Source organism: Streptopelia decaocto (genome assembly GCF_964273445.1).
Source record: "Streptopelia decaocto genome assembly, chromosome: 1".
Lineage (NCBI taxonomy): Eukaryota > Metazoa > Chordata > Aves > Columbiformes > Columbidae > Streptopelia > Streptopelia decaocto.
This window is the reverse complement of record NC_138663.1, coordinates 36,666,609-36,692,601: the sequence shown is the minus strand read 5'-3', so window position 1 is coordinate 36,692,601 and position 25,993 is coordinate 36,666,609. Positions and strand designations below refer to the sequence as shown.

General features: G+C 41.4%; 1 protein-coding gene across 1 annotated transcript in view; it reads left to right on the top strand.

The window, feature by feature from the left end:
- The window catches only part of WIF1 (WNT inhibitory factor 1), a 43,246-nt gene that overhangs the window by 2,380 nt on the left and 14,873 nt on the right, over positions 1–25,993 (top strand). Inside the window, exons 3-4 of the mRNA XM_082050672.1 lie at positions 21,390–21,498; positions 25,702–25,842. Coding sequence (XP_081906798.1) covers positions 21,390–21,498; positions 25,702–25,842 — 250 coding nt within the window. The remainder of the gene's footprint in view (positions 1–21,389; positions 21,499–25,701; positions 25,843–25,993) is intronic.

The following is a 25,993-nucleotide window of genomic DNA, read 5'->3' as shown; positions in this document are numbered from 1 at the left end:
CTACAGATGAAAAGCAGGGTTTCAAACAGCAGTCTGAGCTAAGAAAAGAGTTTCAACCCTCTGGTGTTTCAGGAGTAGGGGAAACATACTTAGCATCCTAGAGAAAATGTCTAATTTTTGGTAGTACAAACAGTCCTGTTGATTTTTGCATCCCTTAGAGGTGTTTTAATACAGCTACCTGTTACTCATAGTTCTTGTGAACCTCTGTGGAAACAAGGGCACTTAGTGTCCCTATGCCAGCCAGACCTTTTCCTGAGGAGAAGGGATGGGAAAAAACGTGTATTTCTTCTGTAGCCTGTAGGAAGACATTGGCATACCTTTTTATATGTTGTAATTGAACAATGCCCATAGTGGCATTGCAAATAGAGTCAGATAAAAGTTATTTGTGGCAAAAGAACACAGTTTTGGTTGGTTTTTTTCCCAGCATTTCCCATCTCTCTTTTTTTTTTTTTCCCCCAGCGTTCTGTTTTGGTGTTGAGTATACAGGTTCTTAGAAGTTTCCACTGACAAGTCCAGGAAAGTACTAAACACTTGCTACCTTTATTCTGGCAGAATACTTTTGTCTGAGAATTTCCTGAGTCAGGGAAGGGGAAGTGGGAAAGGGAATGAGGGGAGAGGAGGAGGGAAGGAGGGGAGGAGGAGAGAAAAGAGACAAGAAAGGAAGAAGGAAAAGGTAAAATATACTAGTTCTCTTTGAAAGAAGAAACACATTCAAGATAATGAAGTACCAGACTGCTTTCTGTAAAAAAAACCTGTTAACTAGCATACAGTTGTGTCCTGTTTGGTAAAACGGAAATAATTTCTTCTGTGAGTCTCGTATCTTGTGCCTTATAGACCCTTGTATCCCACCTGAGATCTAAAGATATTTCTCTAGGGTTCCAAGGTTTTGAGTGCTGTCAGTAGCATATGCCATAGCCTCTAGCAGTAGCTAGAACCCTTTTGGGTCTGTAGATATCAGACTTCTCCAGGAGATCCTGTCTGTGTCATTACATGGTTTCTAGCCCTGATATCAATAAGACAGGGGAATGAGAGAGCAGCTGGGTGAGTGCCTGAGATCTCCAACAGGGGAGGGCTGAGTCTCTCCTGAAATGCACCTTGCATCCCTGTTTACACCTGTGGAAAGTGGCTATAAATATCCTGTGGGTAGATTTGATCTACCTGGTCCTGGGATAAATACTAATCCAAGTTGTAGGTGAGTAAATAATTCAACCTAGGAAGTGGCAATACTTCTCAGTCCTGAACTGCTGCATTTGTCCATATTCTAGTTTAAAAGTGTCTGTTGAAAGGAAGATTTTAAGGACTAGATTATACTCGTATTTGATGTAAACTGAAGTGATAAAACCCTACTACTTTTAGATACTACGTTTCTAAAACAGTGGCCTTTGTGCCCTGTAACCATTTTATGTGGAAAAGATTTTGTATGGTAAACAATTGAAGCCATTTTCACTAGAAAACATTAACCAAAGAAAAGCAGTTTCTTAGTCCATTAGTTCTAATAAATATTAGGAAAAAATAGGGGAAACCCCAAATTTCTGAAGGGTCTGAAGGTGCTGAATGCCTACTTTTTCTGAGGAAGTCAGGATGAGCCAGGGGTTACGAGAAGGCTAGAACACTGTGGAACAGGATTCTTATGCTTTTGTGCACCTTATGTTTTCACCTGTGAATTTAAAGGTAAGATTACAGATGTTATGGTCTCTTCAGAAAAAATGTAATATGGGTAAACTGGTAGTTACAGAGATTGTTCCTTGATTTGAAAGGTTTAAAAAAACAAAAATCGGTGGTAATATATAGCATACAGTAGGGATCTGTGTAACCACTAGAGCTCACTGGTGTGCTTCTTGCTCTTATTCTGTATGTTTTTTGCAAAAGAAAGAATAATGACTTTTGGGGATCTCATCCTCTGGGGAAGACCGCACTTCAAGACTTGCCAATGAGAGAGGAATAGACCCTGTTATGCTAATGCTGCAGCATGTTGCACTATGTCCATCAGTGGAATGTGCCAAAAGTTGCAGTGACAACATAATCTTTACAGCGTTTAGGAACTTTATGAAAGATATTCAATCTCTGAATCTACAAATACCAATATATATGCTGAACTTTCAGTGGGACTTCTGACAGTGATAAAATTAAGCTTATATGTAAGTATTGGTGGGAGAGAACCATATTAAAAAAAAAAAAAGGTTGATCAGTGCCGAGGAAGCAAGTACTCAGTGACAGAGCAGCAGTCGGGTTGTTTTAATAGGTGGGAGATGAAAAAAGAAACCAAAAAGCAAGTTGGAATTTTTGTTCTGTAGCAGTCCCTACAAAAACAGTCTCGGCCACAGCCTGCCCAGGCTGCTTTCTTCCTTTCAAATATGGGAGAAGTATTTGGGGTCAGATAAATTAATGTAGCTGCTTGCTTCCTACTCCTGGCTATGGAATGTACCCCAGGGCTTCTCTCCTGTTGTATGATTGAATGCGTGTCCATGAGGTGACATCTGAATATTCAGTCCTGTGCTGGTGAGCGAATGGGATTTGGCGCATGTGACTGGAGGATGCACATATACACAGAATCACACACAGAATCACAGAATGTCAGGGATTGGAAGGGACCTCAAAAGATCATCTAGTCCAATCCCCCCGTCAGAGCAGTGACACCTAGATGAGGTTACACAGGAAGGCGTCCAGGCGGGTTTTGAATGTCTCCAGAGTAGGAGACTCCACAACCTCCCTGGGCAGCCTGTTCCAGTGCTCTGTCACCCTCACTGAGAAGAAGTTTCTTCTCGTATTTAAGTGGAACCTCCTGTGTTCCAGCTTGTACCCATTGCCCCTTGTCCTATCATTGGTTGTCACTGAGAGGAGCCTGGCTCCATCCTTGTGACACTCACCCTTTATATATTTATAAACATTAATGAGGTCACCCCTCAGTCTCCTCCAAGCACAAACAATCAGCCTTTCCTCATAAGGGAGATGCTCCACTCCCTTAATAATTTTCATGGCTCTGTGCTGGACTCTCTCCAGCAGTTCCGTGTCCTTCTTGAACTGAGGGGCCCAGAACTGGACACAATATTCCAGATGTGGTCTCACCAGGGCAGAGTAGAGGGGAAGGAGAACCTCTCTCAACCTACTAAGCACCCCCTTTCTAATACATCCCAGGATGCCATTAGCCCTCTTGACCACAAGGGCACATGCTGGCTCAGGGTCATCCTGCTGTCCACCGGGACCCCCAGGTCACTTTCCCTTACACTGCTCTCTAACAGGTCATTCCCCAACTTATAGTAGAACCTGGGTGCATGGATATTGCATGTATATTGCATGCTAAAGATATATCCAGCCTTTTGCTGCTGGCTGCTCACCTTTTTGTGATATGGTAGTGGTGGTCCTGCCCTACGAGAGGAGAGATGCATGTGCACACAAGGAGATGAAGTGCTGGAGGAAGAAAGGCCTTTGGTCTGGGAGAGTTTTTGGTCACAGAAGCACAAGGATCAGGAGGGAAGGGGGCATCCCAGTGTGTAGTTCTTCGGCAATTGAACCTGTCCTTACTGGAAAGCCTGGGTTACTTCTAATCAAAGAGCTATTGATGATCATGAGTAAAGCAAAAAGATGCCCACCTCTTAGGAAGAGCAGATATATGTCATCAGTACATTTTCTAACATCATTTCTAAATTGTGAAGTGCAGCTTAGGAATGTTATGTAATTCCAGCTCCTGGAGGCTAGTTCTGATATCAGCAATTTGACCATCAACCTGAACAGCTCGATTGCTTTCTCTGGAGTTACCTTGTCTTGCTGAGATGTAGCCTGACCATGAAGATAAAATGGAGTATCCACCTATGATGGGAGAAATTTTGTTTCCTTATCCAGAGGAAAGCTAACAGGCTTCTCATTTTAAGCCTTATTGTTGCAATAGGGTGCTCCACTCAAACTTTACTATTTCCTTGATAAACTGAAAGAAAACAAAACCTGGTGAATTTCAAAACACATAATTCTTCAAAGGAAACTTTTCTTCAAAGAGGGGGCTAAACTTTTTGTAAATATTTTATTCATACTCAGTGATTACAGTGCTGCTTTTCAGCTTAAAAATGTCTCATATGCACAATTCAGGTTTTTTTCCAATAAAAGTATGGCTGTTCTGGAAGTCTGGTCAAGGCAATCGCATAAACTCACACTCTTGGGATTTACAGTAGCACCTTCACTGTGGTTTCATGTCACCAAACAGAGGAAATACTTTGTTTTCTGACCTCTGTACCAAAATTTCCATGTGGAATGTGAAGATGTTTATGTCCTGTGAGCATGATTTTTAGACAGAGGGTTCTCATATCAAGAGGAGAGCTCCAAACCTTTAATATTTAGATTCTGCTCAGCTGTGGTATTTTGCATCTCAGTGTTGTAGACATGCCACCAGGGATCAAAGTAATGCTGTAGAGATCCCACTTTCTTAGTAAAGCAGGCATGTGCCAGCCATCTGTTGTATCTGCTGATAGAAAACAGCAGTAAAGTTTCTCAAAGTTTTGCCAAGAAGAAAAGGGGGGGGATTTATTGCTCAGCAGAGATGAGTTACAAGGCACCTTGTAGTGTAAGCTACATCTGGTTTCCATAGTAATTTACACGGTATATGTATAAACTACACAATTATTCTTTTTACATGGCAGTGTAAAGCTGTATTAAATAAGCCATTCTTCAAGATTTTCATTGTTTCTATAAATATTTTAATACATTTTTAACAAAAAAAATCATAAGAAAATATTTTCACTGCTTTTACAGTAGTATCTGCATTGTACAACATAACTGTTGGAAAGCACTGGAACTAACAGGACACCCCGAACTTAAAGACTATATTTTGTGAAAAGATACAGATTTCTCTCCTGATGTTACTAGAAGTTTTTTCTGAAATATAAAATCCTGGCTGTGTTGCTTTCCTCTTCTTTGTGTAACTGAAAATGTTTTCTCTTCACAACACCTCTTTTTTACAGACATTTTCCTTAGTATGTTCTTAGTGTTCTAAAGTTAATACCATTACAAGTAATGCCATGGAGTAAAAAGTAAGAAATTAACCATAACAACTAGCAGGAAGAATTTCTTAATGTATTTAACTTCTTCTATTGGCATCATGCTTTCCAAATAGTTTTTTAGGTAGTTATAAAACAAATACAATAAGCCACATTCTTCCTAGGCCATGTGCATATGTAAGGAATATGGTATGACCCTGAGCTTCAAAACAGTGGGATGTAGTAGATACTTGCATCATGTTGAATAGAACTTTAAGTATTGTATATCCTAGCTCAGAGCATGGAGTTTCCGATTAGTATTTTTAAAGCTTTCAAGAGAATGCATTTCAAAGCCTTTTTTATTTCACTGTACTGAGGCTTTACATTGGGCTTGCCAGGGTCTGTTCTTTTATTTTCTTTTTTTCTCTTTTTTTCTTTTTCTTTCATACAAATTCCAACTTCTGAAAGATGCTGGTTTACTTCTGTTAGTCACATTTATTCTGCTGTTAGACCATGTTGGATTTTTTGTTTTGCTGGCATTTTTTTGTTTTCTTGTTTCATTTTTAACTGTTCATTTTTGGACAAACTCTTCCCTACATCAGACTGTAAGCCAGGCATGGTGGAAAGTGCAGTCATATGAAATGCATAGTAAAGAAGAGATAGTTGCATTGCAAACCTTAGTCTTTCCATAACAAAACACATCATGTTATTTGCAGTGAATTGTATTTCTGAAGTGTAGTAGATGTCTGCTGCAGGTGTACGTTTCAGTAAAAGCAGAATATAGCTTTAGTGGTATTTTCTGTTACATAAAGTGCTTTTTGGAAAATTTTAAATGGAAGAAACACATAATCAGTCATGTTTTGGATATGTTGTTGAATGCACAGTTAATTTGCATTTTTTTCCCTTCTGTTTGGTTTGTAGAGACTGCCATTCTGAAATCTTAGTTGTAATAAACTGCGATCGTAATAAAATATATGTAATAATGTGTGTAATAATAAAATGAAAGACTGGCTTTTATTATACAAAATAAAGTTGAGATCCATGTACAAAAAGCATCGGGGCTATCTGTGACACTTCAAGCTGAGCCAGTTATATAAAGTATCAGAAGTCCTACTCAATGAGTACATGTGCATGGAGATCAGCTGCGTTTTCCCCTTGGGTGGCAGCCTGGTAGGTGATGTGTGTGAACTGACAGTCGTGCGGGGCTTCTGCTGGCCTTCGCGGTCCTCACAATCCCTTATTAGACCTATCAGCCTGCAGAAAAACCTGCCAAAGATTTCTCTCTTTCCTTACACTTACTTCATAAAAGAAAGAGCCAAATAGGGAAAACCAGACATGTCTTCAAACTTCTGAGAGGCATGTTCCCATGCCTTCATGCCACTTCGCTGGACTTGCTCAAATATGTCCCTGTTTCTTCTGCACTGGGGAGCCCAGGACTGGACCCAGCACTCCAGGTGTGTCTCACCAGTGCTGGGCAGAGGGGAGGGATCACCTGCCTGGACCTGCTGACAACGCTCTGCCTGATGCAGCCCAGGAGGCTGTTGGCCTTTGCCACAATGGCACATTGCTGCCTCGTGGTCAACTTGGTGTCCACCAGAACCCCCAGGTACTTTTCTGCCAAGCTGTTTTACAGCTGATTGGCCACCAGCATGTACTGGTGCATGAGGTTGTTCCTTCCCAGATGCAGGGCTTTGCACTTCTCCTGTTGATCTTCATGAGGTTCCTGCAAGCCCACTCCTTCCATTCCTGTATCTTCCGCATACTTGATGAGGGTGGTCATCATCCTCGCAACATCGAGCTCATTAATGAAGATGTTAAAACAGTATGAGACCTAGTATCAGCCCCTGAGGTACACCACTAGTGACTGGCTTCCAGCTGGACTCCGTGCTGATGGTGATAATGCACTGAGCCTGGCAGTGCAGCAGTCCACCTCACTTATGTAAATTTCACTTCCCTACTTCTTCTGTGATGATGTTGTGGGAGAGGGTGCTTAAAGTCTTACTAAAGTCCAGATGAATAAAATCCACTGTTCTCCTCTAATCCCCCAAGCCAGCTATTAACACAAAATGGGCCAGGCAGCAACACAAAACTGAGACAGACTTGTACAATCACAGTGAACCAGCAAACTGAAATGTGCCTCAGAAAAACTAATATAAAGAAAGCCAAGACTGTGATACTGTTGTAGAGATAGATGCCCTGAGAGGACTTTATCCGGCTATGATACCTGAAATCCACCACAGTATGTGGATTCATAGTCCATTCATAGAAGACCACCTAGCTGCACAAAAATGCTGAGGAGGAGTTACCCAACAAGTCTGACTTGGAGAAGAGGCACACATGGGATAAAAATGCCTTAGTAAAGGCTTACAAAGATTTAGGGTGGATTTGTTTCAACCAAGCAACAAGAAAACCCCCGTATTTTTTGCATTTATTTATGAAAGTTTGCTTTGTTTTACAACCAACTGGTGGAATCCAACCTGTTTGGCCGTAGAAGGAAAAGTGGGCAATAACCTTCCAGTTGCTTCAGTACTTGCTGCCATCACTGCCAAATACTCTAATAAATAACTTAGAGACCAAAAAGCACTTTCAGAGCTGGTCCCACAAATCCTCTGAAGTTACCCCTTGGCCTGGATAAACAGCTAGCTCAACCCAGCTGATCCTAAAGGAAATAAAACCTGACATCAAACCTGGCAGTCTCCTAGCCTCAGGTTTTGGCCCATCACCAGGGAAAACAAACTTCCCAAACAGCAGCCCACTGATGAGAAGACCTGTCACCAGCTCTGGGCCCTGAAGCACAGAAACCAGTAGCAAGAGCAGCAGAGCCAGCCTTCACAGCGATGGCTGGCCAGAGCAGGACAGGGAAGGCTCTTGGACCATCCTGACCATCAGAACAGAGAACAAGTTGAAAGCTTTCAATACTGTGATTATGAACCTATTTTTCTCTGGGAACATGAGGAAGAAATGGAAAGATCACAACTTGTTGATGAGCTGGAAAAGTTGGGCTCTACCTGCAATGTTTTCTAGCTGCTCTCAACTTGCAAATGTGAATATTGATATAGTCAATGGGAATATGAGACTAAAAACCACACAGGCAAATAATCAAGTCCACTGAACACCTTCAGTAAGGAGTACAAGTACGACCTTCAGACTATTTCTTTTAAACTGCAAGAAACACTGCTTTCATTTTTCCAAGTTTGAACTTTAGCCAGTTCCCTTTCTTGCAGAGGTTCTGGGAAATAAATTGAACTGTTGAAACAGAGTCCACTTGAGTGACCAGGTTGCAAGAAATGTATTTTTTTCCTTGTGAATCCACAGATACATCAAATAGCTGCAAGCAGCTACATGCCTGCAGTATTCCACAGAGGGACCTTTGGGGAGAGCAGGCGGGTTGCACAGCAGAGCACACAGGCATCTGCCAGAGAGAAGAGAGGCAAAATACAGTCACCTGGATCTGTAGTCACAGACAACAGATGAAATGCATAGCCATATTAAGAATTGTGAAATCATTTGCTAACAGGGCATGTTGACCATTACCTTAGTTGATTTTATATTTTTTTAAATTTATGCTGTGTTTTTTCTCCTCCTTCCAGTTTTGCACAGGAACTTCTATTCAGATTGCATAGGCATGATCAGATTTCTGCATTGGCAAAGGAGCATCGCTGAAAGCTTACGGCCCAACATGTTGCTCCCGTCTAGTCAGAGCTGTGACGTATCAGTATTAGGTAGAGTGTGGAGAAGCTTACACTGTCCTTCCCAGACAGAAATTAGAGGCCTTCATCACATCAATAACCGCTTGGGTTTCACGTTTTTACTTGACAGAACATTAGCTTCCCTTTGACGGCACAAAGTCTGCACCTTATCCTGCCCACTAATGTAGTTCACATTTGAATTGTATCAGTGTGAATATCCTGTTTACTTAAAAGGCCCTTTTTAATTATCCTGCCAAACATTTGCAGTCAATTAAATTCCATAATTTATATAATTGGTGCTGCATGCCACTGTTACTATGATTTGTTTATATAACAATTAATCAAAACCTAATGGTAGGTTTGCAAGATTTAAAACATTTCTAAGTATTTAAAATTTATATAAGACCTTTATTCATTCAAAAGTAAGGTTTTCTCATGCTGTAAAATACTATTAAGCAGTATAAGTTTATTCAATTAAATTAATGGGGAGACATTTAAAAGGATGCAGAACCTGAAAGTTTGCTGGCAGAACAAATGGCTACCTGGAGGTATAGAGCTTTCAGCCTCTGCAAGTTCTCATGAAGTCTCTGTTCTTCTACCTCTCCACAACCCCAGCAACTCCAACAGAAACTTCTGCCTTGTTCCTGTCTGCAAATGTTGAGGTAACAGCAGTGAGGCCTTTCTCCCCTTCTTGGCTTAGGGCAGGTGATGGAGCATACCCAGGTTCTCCGGGATTTCTTCCCATCACCAGACCAGAGTGTCACGAAGAATGGGAAGCAGAAAGCCAGTTTTGTGAGATGGAAAGAAAAGGGATGGCCATTGCCCTTCTGTGAAAGTGGTATTGTGAGGTTCTTCCCTGTCTGACTCCTTTATAAGCACTCCCCATCAAAACAGAAGAGAGCACAAAAACTAACCCTCTCTGCTCTGAGGAGAGAGTTGTGCCAGTCTGTGTCTGGTGGAGGAATCAGCCAGTCTGGAGGGGCTTCCCTAAGCGTGGCAAGACATAGAAAGGAGAGCAGGAGCTTTTCTTACAGCCTGAGCAGAATTTCTTGAACTGATATTCAATTGTGAGAATTTGCAGCTCTGTTTAACATGTTATTATTATGCCTTGACAACAAATCTGGTTTTGCTACCCCTGCCACATTCATGGGACAGTTTACTTTAAATGCACAGGTGTCTACTCTGATGATAATCAAGCAGCAAAGAGATGTTTGGGTGACGCTTGCTTTTTATCTCTGATTATAGACTTCCATATAAGCCACATTTAGTAATGGTATGCTTAAATTAGTTTCTCTGGTAAAGCCCAAGTTATTTCTGGCAAGCATAAGATGAGATCCTGACCACTCTCAATGCACAGAAAATATTTGAAGACATTTATTTGAAAAAAGAAAAAGCCTTGGATTAAAATTTGTACAACCTGTATGTTGAAAATTCAACCATTAACTAAACATACCTTTCAGTATATCATTGAAAATGGACCTTCGAACTGAGGTGTGTTGTTCACCTGTTGTCCTTCAGGAGTCTGTTAATATCCTACAGATAAATCATAATTTTTCAGAAAACAGATTTCTGCTACTTTAAAAATCTGCATTTGAAAACATTCGTGGATATTTGCATATGACCAGCATGGTTTGGGCTCAGGAGTTTTTTCCGTACGCATTTCCCCAGAAAACATTTCCAATGAATCTTGTGGTCAGCAAGCTGTGGCATTCCAGTCTCTGCCACCCTTAATTCATATGCATGTCAGTTTGTTAAATACAAATGAAAGGTTACAGAAACAAACTGTTAAGTCAAGGTAGCTGGTCTTTATGTACAAACATGTTTTCCTTAGACCTCTGCATGTCTTCTAAAACACACCTTGCAACTGTGTGGTTTACTCTGTATTTGCATGTTAATGTTTCCATGACTTAATGGAGCAGATTTGCAAAGGCTTCTCAGCATTTGTAATAGCTATTCACTCTGAGGAAACCCACAGGACTTCAGCGCCAGGTTTTTTGCCTTTTACCTGTATAAGATTCACAGTTACAGAAGAAGCTGCATGATGTTATGGCTAATAGATGAGAATTAGTATGGGATCATATACTTAATGAGGTTTTAATGTCCTGTAAAAACAAGGAGACAGAGCTATGTCTGTACATACAGCATTATTCACTGGTATTTCCTGACTTTTGGCTGCTTAAGTGCATACCATTAGACTTCTTGAAACTTTTTTCTTGTAAACACAAGAGGGTTTTTTTATAGCATTTCCTTTGTTTCCTAAAACAAAACAAAACAAAACGAAATGAAAGCAGAAAGGTAGAAAGGATAAGGAAAAAACCCCACTTTGTCTAGACAGCAGTCTAGACAGCAGCGTGTTCCTTTGCTCTGAGCAGAGCAGAGAAGGGGAGAAGGGATCTCCTTCCCCTCACACTGGGGAGCGCAGGGGAGGGTCCCTGTTCTGAACAGAACTGAAGAGAGCAGGTTGTGTGGTGTCTTCCTCAGCTGCAGTGCTCCTGAGCTGTGCTTGCATGGTCCTTCTCTGGCACATCTTAGGAGACCCACAGGAGGGAGCCCATATGCTGCGTGCACCACCGTAGCGGCAAAGGCTGCTGGAGAAGATCAGCCTGTCCTGATTCGGGAGTGCACGTGTTCCACCCTGGTTTGCCCAAGCACCTCCTGCGCAAAAGCAGCAGAGCACGGGCCTCACCTTTGCACCAGAACAGCATCGTCTTTAGCTGAGACAGGTCAAACCCTGACCAGTGGATTTCCTCAGTGACAAGCACCTAATGTACATACAGTTGATATGGTCACAAAAGCCTCCTGGTGCAGCATCCTTGTCCGCTCTCTTCTGTAACACTCTGTACAACATTTTCCTAAGGTATGGCAAGACAACCACTTGAAAACAGACGTGCAGCCTATCCTCAATTCAGCCGCACGGCATGCATAAGTGGCATGTCACAATTGGAAAGGTGGCACTTGGCATGTGTCTCACTTTCCTGAGAGGTGTGTCATATTCCATTTAAAGAGTACAGCTCCCTGGTCACATTTCAGAAATGTGTTTTTAATCTGGTGTTGCTCCAAATAAACCTGTTAACATGAACTGCCTCAAGCTTAAAAACATGACAAACATGAGTCAACTTGAATTATTCCCAGTGTATAATCTTAAGAAACAATTGCAAGATCATATGACTGAGGGTGGAATCATGTGTTTGGATCTTTCATTTTTCTCGGAGCTAAAAAGCCTTGTGTCTACATGACAGCTCTGGCAGTGCCATCAGAAATGTGCGTGTCCTATTTGGGTGCAGGTTCTGTTGGTTTCAGTAGTGCGTTGGAGGAATAATCATTTTACTGATGATTCTCAGCTTAGTTTCTTCCTCACTCCAAGATAACGAAATTTGAGAGTGCGGTGAGAAAAGCTGGTGTCTGTCAACGGCACAGGAACAATTCTACAGTGCCATTCTACAACAGCTTCGGCCAGGCTAGCGGCTGACACGATCCTGTCTTCTTTCCCATCCCTGGTCACACATTTCCATTCTCTTTCTTGTGCCAGTGCTGTGTGGCTGCTCAGAGAGTTGCTCTGGCTGAAAACTAGCCCTGCAGAAAGAAGTGTTTAATTTGGTCTGCTGTCTCAGTTAGCTGACCACACAGCCATGTCTGAAGAGCGTAGGACTGCAACAGCCCAATCTTGGGCTGCCTTGAGCTGCCCAGGTGCAGTCCTGCTATGATGAGCTACGGAAAATGTGGCAAATCAAAACAAAAGACAGAACTCCCAGACCTCAAGCATCTTCTAACAGGCAGAAATTGAAGCAAAACCAACAAAATTGACTCATCTGACTGGCAACACAGCGAGTCCCACTGCAGATGACAGGGAGGGTTTGACCTATGGGCTGCTGTGCTAAGCATGGCGTTTCTGTAGTGATGCACATAGCAGATCCAACAGCTCAGCGAGGTTTGCAGTGCAGGATGTCATTCTGCTTCTGTGTTTCTTTCTTCCTGAAAGTACCATGGACTGCACTCAGCCCAGAGCTACTCACCTTATTTAGTCAGTAAGGGGGATTTGGAGAACCTCCAGCAAGCTCTGACTTCAGCAGAGTTTAGAGGCTGTCAACCCATCTGGATGTACTGAGTGACAAAAAGGACAATTTGGCCTTGGTCTGCAAGACCAGACCAGGTTTACCATAGCTGTGCATCAAGGAATAAATCACATCTCTGATCTTAGCAAAACTCTTTAATCCCACGTGGGGCAGTTATCTCAAAGCAAAGTAGAGACTTCTGCTGTCATCATCCTGCTGGTTTTTCATTGGAGGTAAATTTGCGCTTGAGGAGGTCCACACGTTCATGTCTGAAGCTGAACTGTCCCACTGGAATTTTCTCTAATAAAAATCAGGTTAGGGTCTCTGCAAAACATTCTTCTGTGGAACTTTCAGCTGCTGGCACTCCCTGACAGGGTTTATACTGACAGGTGATAGGTCACATTATCCAGAGTAAAAACAAACAAACAAAACAGAAGGATGGCTTTACTAAAATAAACTTCATACCTTTCTGAGTAGGACTCATTCTGCAAGTGTGTGCAAAGTGTTCATCTGGAAGCTCAACTTGACCCTGACTGTCATAACTCTTCCTAATTTCTTTCATCTTCCTCAAATAGAGGACTGACCTGGTCATGTCAAGCACTGGCTGTATCAGAACAATACTTTTGTCTTTCATCAAGTTCATATGCACAAAACTTTTTACCTAGAAAGTGCCAGGACCATTTCTTAAACCTGTTGAAGAAACAGGCTCTAGCAGAAGGAGACAAAATGAAAACCAGCATGGCTCTTTGCCCTGTTCACCATCCGAATCCCATCTAAAGAAAGATTGTGACAAGAAGAAGGGCAAGGCAAAGAGGACAGGCCTTGAAGAGTAGCAAGGGGTTAGTACGCTAGCAATGGCTGGGGGCAGAAGGATGACATTTTTAAAGAGAGGATTTCTCCACGTAACTCTTACTAAAACTCAGTAAAATTATATCAAGCGCAGAGAGCTCTCTGTGCTCTGCTGTGCAGCCCATGTGCCACAGTGAAATTCAGGACTTGCCTCATCTCTGGGCTATGATTTTGCTAGAAAACTAGCACAGAGAAAGTCAGCACAGTGCGGGCTGGTGAAGATGCCTGCACTGCAAATAGACTCCATCTGCATCCAGGGAGAGAGATAAAGACAGTTCAAGACAGCAGGTAAATCAGACTTCTGGCTGGACTGAATTCTCTTCTGCAAGTGCTGGTCTCTCTCCTCTGAGTGTGGAAGAAGTCAAGGAGGAGCTGGCTTTAAAGAAGATACTTCATTTAAATGCTGGCAAATACATTTGACTGTTCTGGACCTTAACTCAGAAGACTGGACCCTGTGAGACTGATGCTGTAACCAAGGGATGAAGCTGTGCAGAGGATGCCTATGGAAACAGCCTTAGAAACTGGAAAGTTGCTTGTAGAAACTGTTCAGTTCTGAGCAAACTCCATAATTTATATAGTTGGTGCCACGATGCCACTGTTACTATGATTTATTTATACAACAATTAATTGAAGCCTAATGGTAGGTTTGCAAGATTTAAAACATTTCTAAGTATTTAACATTTATATAAGACCTTTATTCATCCAAAAGTAAGGTTTTCTCATGCTGTAAAATACTATTAAGCAGTATAAGTTTATTCAATTAAAATAATTGGAGGTAATACTTCCCTGCTTTACTATGAAGATAAGTCCATCTTGCTTTGAAAAGTTCAGAGAATAGTTACAGAGGACATAACTATATGGAGGCCTGTGTGGTATATGGAAATATTACAGTAATATATGTCCACATACTGGGGTCTTGTCTCAGTATACAAAGCAGTGTGATTTCAAGTACAACAGCAAACACACAAGTTCCTTTTCAGATACACTGATCAAACATTCTATCTAAATAACGAATTTAGTTCTTCTTTCATGGTAGTATCTAGAATTTGCTTTGGTCAATGGCAGTGTGTAAAACAAGAACAGAATCACTCTGGATATTCCAAAAAGCATTTGAAAAATCAATCCAGCAGATGTTAAAAGAGAGCAGTGTTAAGGAAGTCTTTCTAACAACTAGTCAGGAAAGAGTCGAATTTTTTAAAAACATTTTCACCATAACTTTTAAACACTTGTTTGCTTGGAATACAAGGCTAAAGACCATTATCTACTGAGCAGTAAATGAAGAAACTCCCACTCAGAGATGCTGCAAAATTTCTGTCACTTGGGCATACTGAAGTGGAAGCATCAACCTTGGAGACTCTAGAAGGACTCCAGTCTGACACAAGCTGCTGTGAGATTTCATGACTTTTGAGAAAGTTCATTGCTTACATTTTGGGGAGAGATATTTATTGTACAGGAGTGCCAGTTACAGCCAAGAGTGAAACACATGGACTCAATAAAGGCCCAATTACATGACCTTTGCTGTTTGCCACGCTTTTAACTTGTGTGAATTATTGATTACACTTTCATGAGATTATAATCAGAAGGTTGTTCTTTGGTAATGGTGTGCTAGAGGAGCTTTGTCCTCAACTTCAAAGCTGTCCTGTGAGGCTTAAGAACAAAGGGTTGGAAGTTTGAAGCACGGCCAAAATGAATCTGTGTGCAATATCTATGTTTACCACCATGCAAGAGGTGGATTAGCTTAATCTTCAGCTATGAACTTTCTCTCATCACATCAGATGAGCCATTACCTCGAAGGTTTACATTTGTGCTTTTAGAAATACTGTTTAATTAAATGTAGTGTCTGCTCAGATCTCCGTCATCTAAATACTTATTAATTAGCTTGTTAGTGCAATCATTTCTCTAATTGTAAAGGTTTTATTGAAATTTTATTTGACATTCTCTGAAAAGAATTTTCAGGCTAATCTATTAATTTTAAATAAATGTATTCAGAGCCTGAAACTGCAGACAGCCTGTAATCTATGTAAAGATGCACTCCCAGGATCAGCCAGCCCAGGTTTCCACTTACTTTTCAAGCTGTGAGGGGAAGAAAATAACCTCACAGTTTATTTTCAGTGTAGACAGAACAACCGTGTTGCAGGTACCAGTAGCAGACCTGTACAACATTTTTTTGTTGGAACTAACCTGATGAGACAGTATTTAATTTTTTTTTTTTCCAAGGAACAAGGTTAATGTCCCCCTTTTTTATTAGCCTTAGGAAACTGGCATTTTGGACATCTTTGATCATGAAATCTTCACTGGAGAGAGCACTGATCTTTTGCTGAATCACAGAAGAACAAATTAGCCCTTCTTGTGCAAGAACAAGACATTACTTTTCAGCAGAAGAGCTTTTACCAGTTATTGGGATACCAGACAATATGTTTCATTAAATATTTGTAGATAATGAAGGCTTATGTATATCTTCTTTTTTTTTTTTTTTTAATCTGAACTCTTAATGCCATTTCTCTTTTTGGTGTACTGCTTCCTTCTGTGCTCTTCCCCTTCTAATTTTAATCTGTAAGACATAGGAGAAAACAATTTAAAGGAACCTTGTGCACCATGTATACATCCCAGCCTGGTTCATGCTGACAAATATCGTTCCTTGCTAGAGATTTTCAAGATATAATTAACTGTGCATATTTATCAAAACTCTAATGTTTTTGTCTCCTTTTAACATATTTTGCTCAAAAGTATGTCTAGAGACATAGGAATAAAATATGTTACAGAAAACCCATTAAACAAGAAAACTAAATATGGGGAGTTGTGCTCTCTTGCTTTCTCTTTTTTTTTTCTGAATAAAACAAGGTAGAGAAGGAGTGAGAAACTCCAAGTCTTTCCTTACTGAAGAGCTGTAAATTTCTTGTGACTTTGTTTCTTAAGAAATCCTGCACACCACATGCCTTTGTAGCAGTGTACTTGTACCTACCTGGAAATGGCTGTGGTTGTGTTCACCCAGACACTGCCTTCCAAGGCTTTGGCCTTGTGGTCCACTGTCCCCACTGCAGTTACCTGCTGCATCAAGGGATTTACTCTTCTGTAAACCAAAATCGTATTTTCATTAGCAGTCTAATGATGGGCAATGGGTATTTATTTGGCCCTCTCTTTCAGGTAGCCTGTTTTTCCTGTGCATGAGGATGAGTTTCAAAGTTAATGCTCTGCTGGTGTACTTGGATGTCTTTTTCACCGGTGTCCCTCTCGAACCCCTCTCTTTACATTGCTCATTACAGCAGTGTCTAGACTGCACTGCAGTAACAAAATGTGCTGCTGACATATGTACCCATACTCCGGCCAGACTTCTTCAGTGGCTTGATATGTGCAGTATGGCTACGACCTCCCTCCTTTGTTGAAATTAATCTCATTTTCCTTCATGCTTCATCTTGGAACATAGATGAAACAGCTTCTCTGACCTAATGCAGTTAATATCTTGGAGAAGAAATGGTCCATGCTGTAAACACCTGACAAACATATACATTGCCTCTACTTTGTGATTTTATTTGTGGCATATGCAGCTGTGAGCATCTGCTATGGATAATGCATGCTAGAATCTTCCAGTGTGTGCATAGTCAGAAATATCCATGGATCTGGGATAAAAAGGAACTTTTTAAATGAGTTTATTTCTTTAAATGTAGAAAATTTGCATTAGGGTATATTTGTCATTTAAGTGGGAACAAAATAGAACATTCAGCACTGATCTTTTTAACATGATGAGAAGAAAACATAGTTAATTTCTCACATCTACTTGCAAAGCTAACACACATTCTCTTTTCTTTGTTAGAAAGGTTGCAGATTTCATTAGGTTATTGAGCTGTGACTTATAACAATTTAAGCTACTCTGCCTCACTTTCAGATACTGCCATTACTTCTAATCCTATGTCTTTCATGTAAAATGAAGAAAACATAAAGCACATTCTTGTGAATGTTTTGATTAAATATGAAACAAAACAAAGGTAGGCACAACATGGCATCTGAGTGATAAGAAAACTCTAATGCAGTAGAATTTATACTGAGTAGCGGAGTTCTGTAGGAATTTTAAGTGTATATCATTTAAAACCAAACTGCTGACAGATGTTTGCTACAATACTTGTTAGAGGGCTTCGTTATTTTTATAACCTTTTAAATTCCTCTGATTTATAGAAAACAGCCATTTAAAGTCCATAAAAGTTAATCCTGAGCATGGAATTATTTGCCTAAAACTAAATTTCCTCCCTTTGCTGAGGGCTTTGCCCACATGGGGAACGGCTACAGGGCCGCTGCGCGGGGCTGCCTGCTGACCCAAGGCACCCAGTCCCCGCACTGCTCATGCAAGCTCTGCAGGGGCCCTTGCCTCCATTTCTGAGGGTCTCAAACAAAGTCTTTACACAAAAATAAAGCATATTCTTCTTTGGGTGCTTCCTGGAGTCAAGCCAAACCCCAGAAGTATGCCATGCAGGCAGAGTGTGCAGTTGTCAAAGATCTGCAATTTATCTCAAACCCTGTTTCCTCCATCAACTCTGATAACACCGTTGCTCTAAGATTTAGCTTCAGTACCAAATTTTGCCCCTCATGTACCAGACAGTTCATAGGCTGGCTTAAAAGAAAAAAAGAGTTATGAGAATGTTTTTATAATGGAAAAGGGGTTATAGATTATGGGGTTTTCCCATTTATCCCCATTATTCCCATTTATTCCCATTATCAACAATATCCAATGAGATTTTGTTCTCACTACTAGGTCATTCACTTTGAACACGTACAGCACAAATTATGGTAGTCACTAGACAATATTTTAATTGCACAGACCTGTCTCTTCAATTAACCATCATGACTAAATTTCATGCTAGGCTGGAGCATGATAAATATTTGCTGAGAGTATGTTGTTTGCTCATGATGATTAATACAAGTTAATTGGCAATCAACTCAAATTACAGCAGGACAATACTGGAGACTGGATGTAGGGATTGTGTCAAGACAGATTTTTTCCAGATAGAGAGGATTTACAGCAGCCAAACCTTGTTTCAGATTGACAGGTTTGAGGAGTTAAACTACTCTGCTCCACTGTGCAGTCTCTCTAGACTGTGGTTTTTGTATATAATTTTTATATAAAAACTTAACCAACTCAGTCCAGCACACGTGATTTGCAAACATACTCTGCAGCACCTGGTTTCATAACCTTGAAGTCATGCTAGCTGGATCTACCCGAGGTGTTCCAGTTCTTTGTAGATACTATCATTTCAAGAAGTTCAGATTTTGTGAACTCAGCAGATGTACAAACCTTTGTACAGAAATGGTGAGAGCAGGTATCTCTCTGCAGGGCAATGTGTGGCTTTCCTCCTGAGCAGCCAGTTGCTTGTGCAGTGTCTCTTCCCATCTTTTTAATGTGTGAGCAGAACGTACTCCTGCCTCAGGCACTAATCACTTCTATGCCTCTACTCTGGTTAGAGGGATTCCTTTGTTGAAAGGCAGTGAGTATTGTGGCTCAGGCAGCGACTGATTCCCTTTCCCCCAGCAAACTTCCATTATGACTCTAGAAAATGGAATTCCAGTTCCTTTCCTACAAATCAGGGCTCTGCCTCACAAGCTGACCTGCTACCACAGTGTGGCTGGAGTGGAAATATGGGAGTGGAGCTGTTTGGTCTAGTTACCAGTTGTTGTTTACTAGAATAGTAAGAACATAATGTTTTAATATTCCAACCCATTATGACCTGGTTTAGATATAACCAAACATCAAAGCTAACCAATGAGAAACAGACAGTATGGCATTGACTCACTCACTGTACTATTCTATAGATGTGTGGAGACATATAATTATTTTTCTGAACCAAAGTTTTATTTGAAAACAAAAATGTTCACAGTCTGACTTTATGGCTTGTTTTCATATTTTGGCATGGTATATTGTATTGGAAAAAATGTCTTTAATTAAAAGCAGCCTTTTGAACAGTACACCAGACTTCAGTTTTCATCTCCTGTTTTACTGCTTCTCTCCGTGCCCCCTCTCCCTCCCACATATATTCCATGTATTTAACCCACCCTTAAAACTTTTCATCACTTCCTCCCCTATTGTTCTGCAAGTCCTCCTCTGAGGTCTCTGTGCCTACATAACATCCTCTGAAGACTGTCCATGCAGAGTGTAGCCCTTGCATGCCATTTGGGGGCTCCTTGCTGTTCCCACAAAGCAAGTGGGTGGGATGTGCTGCCAGGGCTGATCAGGAATTTCATAGTGACCTTTCTGCCCACCTCATGAGTCCTTTGCCAGTGTCACCACGAACTAAAGGGAGGTGGTCTCCCACATGCTTCCAGGGCTGCTGTTCAAGTTAGCAGAGCACAGCATCACAGAAGGGCCAAAGCTGATCTTAGACCAGACAGTCTGATCTCAAGATCATCTAGTCCATCTTTCTGCTCTCCCTCTTCCTGTATGTCAGATGCTCTGGTCCCTTGATCATCTTTGTGGCCCCTCACTGGTCTCACTGCAGTTAAGTCCATGTCTTTCATGTCTTCCGTGCACTGGGAGACAGGATATTGTAGGAGAAAAGGGACAGTCTTCTGGCTGAGGACATTGACTGCCATCTTGTATACAGAAATTAAGTACTATTTGTCAGCCCAACGTGCTCATAAAATTTTGGCTTTAATCTCTCTTTGTTTCACTATATTAGCTAAAAAGCAGACGTAACAATACTCTCTACTATCAATGTGTTGCTGGATGAAGACACATTTTTGCCAGTGCCCATGCTAAGGTCTCAAGTGCTTTTCTGAGAGCAACAGGTACAATTACCTGCTTCGGGGTGGATGAGAAGCCACACTTTAGGGAGAAGATTATTTTCCACTTGTTTTGCACATCAGCAGCTGTGCCATTGACAGTAGTGAAAGTCTCCAGTGACTTGTTAAGGTGCAGACATCTCAGGGATACATGGTGTGTACAGCTATGCTGCAGATGCATGACATTACTTTGCATTGGATATGAAGAAATATTGAACAGATGACTCAACAGAGAGGCCAGGGTCCCATGGAATAAAGTACCACAGCCTACAATCCATGCCACAATGCAGGTGCATATCAGGAGGAGGATGGAGGTAGTGGAAAGTAGCTCTTAAATAATACCAACACCTTTTGGGGATTGCCGAAACAAATAATTTATGTTCTGATTAATAATGACAGACATGAAGCCAACAACTCTGTAGGAGAGCTCTCAGCTCCACCTTTGGAAATATTTAATAAACTGAGTTTGAACAAGGCAGTGTCGAAGCTGTAAGCAAGATATGTGTCTTAGCGTGGTGCTCCAGCAACGTCGCTATTCACTGCCTGGCTCTGCATCCCCTGGGCAATGCGCTGTGCTGATCGACCCAGAGCAAACTCGGATATTCTCATGCCACAGTTGCATGATGCATGTGGGTATGTCATTTAAACTGCACTTGTGGTGCAGGCAGGTCATCTGGGCTCACCAGTCAGTTTCAGGAGGATTCTGCCCAAAAAAACAGCTTTAAGAATTAGCCTGATGTTCATACATTTTTGTGGTCTGCCAGATAAAAGGTGTGGGTTGTAAAAAAATGTCTTCTCTGTATAACGTATGTTCACTGTATGCATGTCATTGTCCTTGCTGTTATGCTATGTCCTGATTACTGTGTGGTCACTAGCAATCTCTGAAATAAGAGGAAATTATCTGAAAATTATGCTTAGGTGAAGAAGCAGTCAGGGAAATAATAGAAACAAATTCAGTGGATGCCATAATGAAAAGTGTACTATTTTTCTGCTGTAGTTGATATGTTAAATGGTCTGCTTCTGTGAATACAATTAAAATACATATCAACTTTTCATTTATTTTGTTATAGGCTGAGTACTTCTATGAGTTCCTGTCTTTGCGCTCTTTGGATAAAGGCATAATGGCGGATCCAACTATAAATATTCCTCTGCTTGGAACAGTTCCTCATAAAGCATCAGGTTTGTGCTGTTGATATTATAAATGGTGTTCCTGTAAAAAGTATCCCACAGCCAGCAAAGCCTAAATATTTTATCATGAATTACAGTTCTGAAGTTTATTGCTAAAGAAATGCTTGCCACAGTGCTTGACACTGAACAGTGTGTGTGTCTTGCAGCGTATTTTGTCTGAGCCAAGTCACACAAAACTTTTATGTGTAGATAAATCAGCAGAAACTTCTGCAAAATTGTTGTATAAAACTCATGTACATTAATATTATTACTTATGTTGTGCAGCTTTTGGAAAAAGAAAACTTTGATCAGTGTAAGGAACAGTTATCATATTCTGTTTCTCAGAGGTTGCAATTTGTGGACATTTTACTTTCATTTGGGGTCAGCCATTGTCATCAGGCATTCAGCTGAAAGACACAAGTTCTAGTTTAGGATATTATAATTTACCACTTTTCCCATAGTTCCGCATTCTTAGTCCTTCACTGGAGCTTACAGGTCCACAGAAGAGGCTGAGCTCAAGCCAACATGACTGCTCCAGAAGCACCACAGTGCACAGTGAGCTGGGTAGAGTAAAACAACTTTCCATGAGAGGTTATCAAATCCACTTTCCTCTGAAGTGGATGAATAACAGCCAACATGTTCTGTTCCAGGGCTAATGTGTGGTAGTCTCTGGCAGAAAGGCAGAAATGTACATGTGGGTGACAGTAGTGTCTTAGTGATCTTCATGACCAGCCTTAGCCAGCCTAAGACCATGTGGGATAAAATGGGAAAGAAATAAGAAATGGAACAGGAAGATGGGGCTGCAGATATCCACTGATATACAAGTTTACATCTCTGGCCAGTCTCCTCTCCTCTCCTCTCCTCTCCTCTCCTCTCCTCTCCTCTCCTCTCCTCTCCTCTCCTCTCCTCTCCTCTCCTCTCCTCTCCTCTCCTCTCCTCTCCTCTCCTCTCCTCTCCTCTCCTCTCCTCTCCTCTCCTCTCCTCTCCTCTCCTCTCCTCTCCTCTCCTCTCCTCTCCTCTCCTCTCCTCTCCTCTCCTCTCCTCTCCTCTCCTCTCCTCTCCTCTCCTCTCCTCTCCTCTCCTCTCCTCTCCTCTCCTCTCCTCTCCTCCCCCCCTCCCCTCCCCTCCCCTCCCCTCCCCTCCCCTCCCCTCCCCTCCCCTCCCCTCCCCTCCTCTCCTCTCCAACATAACCTACAAGTGCAGGGAGGCTGGAATTGATATCTCGCTGTTCCAGCAGAAAGTCTGTTAACTGTTAGGATTAAAGCCGAAAAGTGCCTACTCTGTTTGCAGCATTAGTACCTCAATTCCAGGACTAACATGGACATATTCATGCTGTTTCCTTATGTGGATCATGTGCAGTGCACCACTGTGCTTAATATGTGTAATGTCTGTTTGGCATTGTGGTGAGTCCGGTGTTTAACAACGATTGATAATCAGTACACGCATGCTACTTGAAGCCTGTGCAGTATTTAACAGTGAGCCACTAGTACGATGGTGTTTTTTTCACACTGCTAAACAAGTAGCCTTAAATGAATACATGTTATAAAAGCAGTGAATGTTTGCTACTTCTGCCACACAGCCCCCCAGTCCACTGGTCTGGCTCAGGACACTTCCTTTCCCTGCCTGCTGTTGGTGTTGATGCATTTAAAGATACATGCTGAGCAACCAGTGGTGCTGAAGCTCTCTCCAGGCTCAGTGGGAGAAACTGGTGCCTTCTCTGGGTGCAGCAGCATCTCTGCTCACCATGCCATGCTGGTAGAGAGGGACAGTGGGCTGCAGGGCTGTGCATGGACTCCCACTCTTCTCCAGACCCTGCATGTCCACTGGCATCTCACTGGGATTGGTAATTCATAGATGTCCCATAAGCAGTCCCACCCCTAAGACTGTAAGTGGCTTTTGGTGGTGGCTTTTACATGTTAGTCAAGCCTGTAAAGCAACTGCCTGCAAACTTGAAGATCTGTGCTACCAACACAGGAGTTACTCTCAACCTGCCTCCACTGGAGACAATATAGGGAACCTTGTTTTCCTGAGCAGAAGGAAAAGGCATTATCTCCCAGACAAAAGGGATTAGACATGCATCCTCCACATCCTAGGAGAGCATTCTAATTACCAGCTAAAATTAAATTAGATATAAATCATTAAGCTTTTGAGGTTCCTTTTCACACTAGTTGAATTTTCCTCACTCCTGCTAGAGCCATCTGCTCTACAGCCCTGGGTGCAAGTGCTTCAGAGGATGCAGAGTATAAATGTGCAAGAGAGGCAATTCTATGGCCTGGTGGTGGGATGATGGCTGACAGAGTGAAGTCCTGAGCTGTGATTCCCTCTCCTTGTCTTCAGCCAGTGATGGGCAAATGTAAACTGCATCCTAAATTGGGAAGCGAGGAGAAGACCTTGGGTTTGCCCTGTCACAGCCCCGCTCAGCGCTTCAGTAGCCCATAGGAGCTCATGGCTGTGGTTCTCAATGCAAGGAGCTTTTGCTTTCTGCTTTGTTTTGATTGTAGTTCTGTTGCTACATGTTTAGCATTATTCAAACAGGCATAAAAAAGGCAGAGATCCAGGCAGAGTTTAGAGACTTTATTTCAGCTCTTAACCACCACAGAGCTTCACCAGGATCCAGGTGCTTATTGCTCACAGGAGGGTCCTTTACTGCATGCCTGTGTGCCTAGGGGTTTGGACATCCGGGAAGACCAAAAATGCAGATGCTTCCAGGGTGAAGAGGGCTGGAATAAGGGATTTCTGACCTGTCACCTCAGACTTTAGCCCTAAGAGATGCATGTCTGGTCTTTGCATTAAACCCACAGCCAAATCTTGGGGAAGATCAGGGGTTTACTACCAATTCGATGAAGTCCAGCTATGACTGTAGCGCAATCGTTAAACTTTTGCCGTATCTTCCTCCCCATAGCAGTTTGCTCAGCCAAGTCACACATATCCTGATACAAGCACTGATTTCTTGCACTTGCACTGTAAGAAGGTTACTACAGTTTAAGAAGTTCACTGCATTTAAACTATGTTTAATCCACTGTAAGAATTTCCTTCTTACCACATGGTTGTATGCTTTTTGTAGCAGCCTTTTAAAAGACCAGTGTAAAAGTACTTCAACAGTGAAATTGCTTTGTAATGAAAACTGCAACAGACCTTTCAGTCTGTAGGACTTACCAGAAGCAGAATGTGTTTCAGCAATAAATTATTCTATATTATACCAAGGCAACAAATTAACAAAATGGCCCAATTATGGCTTGCAAAATTTTTTATAACAAGCAATTTAAAACAAACCAAATGTAGGGCCGTTAGCTCAGTATTTGGTCTGAAATCTCAGGCCATCTTCAAAAGAAAGAAATAAACAATTTCTGTTAGCTGGATCTAACTTATAAAGCGGCTAGGAAGAGCCAATTTTGAAGAAAAGAGATAAAATTGTTTCATCTGAAGATTGTTTAAGATCACTTGTGATGATCACAGATGAGCATTCCATAGCTCTGAGGTAGCAGGCTTGCTTCCTCATTAAAATACCCCAGATTTACTGGCCTTAATTATTTACTAAAACTCTTTGTAGTTCAAAACTGTTTGAATACTTTTCCTGGAAAGGCAATCTCCAAATATCGCTAGACTTATCAAGTTCTGTCAGAGTGATATGTCTCCGTCTTCTTTTCAAATAATTGCACCCATAATCTTATTTATCAAGTCTACCATCTTGCCAGCACTTTATGCAATAAATTTTGATTAAATCAGTATTTTGTTTATGTATTAATTGAAGTATCCAAAACAGCAAACACATCCAAAGTAACATGTAAGGTGTTTTTGCAGTAGTTGTGTGAGAGCTTGGAAAATTTAGACTCAGAAGTCATCAACTCAGCTCAGAAAATTAAATATAAGCCTCCATCTTGTTTTGATGTGTCCTTAGATACCTCCACATGAGTAGTTGCCTCATCTGCAAACAAAAGTATCTTTTTGTCAACTGTCTGTGCTGCAGACTGTTGGGGTTATGTCAGTAAACAAGCACAGGCTCATCTCCTGTGCGGCTGTACTTCTAGTCCTGGAGCTGCGTATGAATAAGGTTATCTGTGTATCTCTGCATTACAGATTTTCATCAGTGCCATTACTCTAAAGCTTAAATATAAATATTATCTATATATTTTAGCATTTCTCTGTATGCTTTTATATTTATGTAGATATATGCACATGTAAATATAAATATCATTGTTATTATTCTCTTTTAAGTTGTTCAGGTTGGATTTCCTTGCCTTGGAAAACAAGATGGGGTCGCTGCATTTGAAGTGAATGTGATCATAATGAATTCAGAAGGCAATATTATTCTCCAGACCCCTCAGAACGCCATCTTCTTTAAAACCTGTCAGCAAGGTAACGCTAAAGAGGACGTGCCAAAATACCATTAGACCTGGTCACCTAACTTGCTTATGTTTCATTTAGGAGAATGGCTGGAGAAGATGGAGATAATATGCTCACACAACGTATAGAAATGGTGGTGAATGCCAGGCTGTTCTGGCTCTGC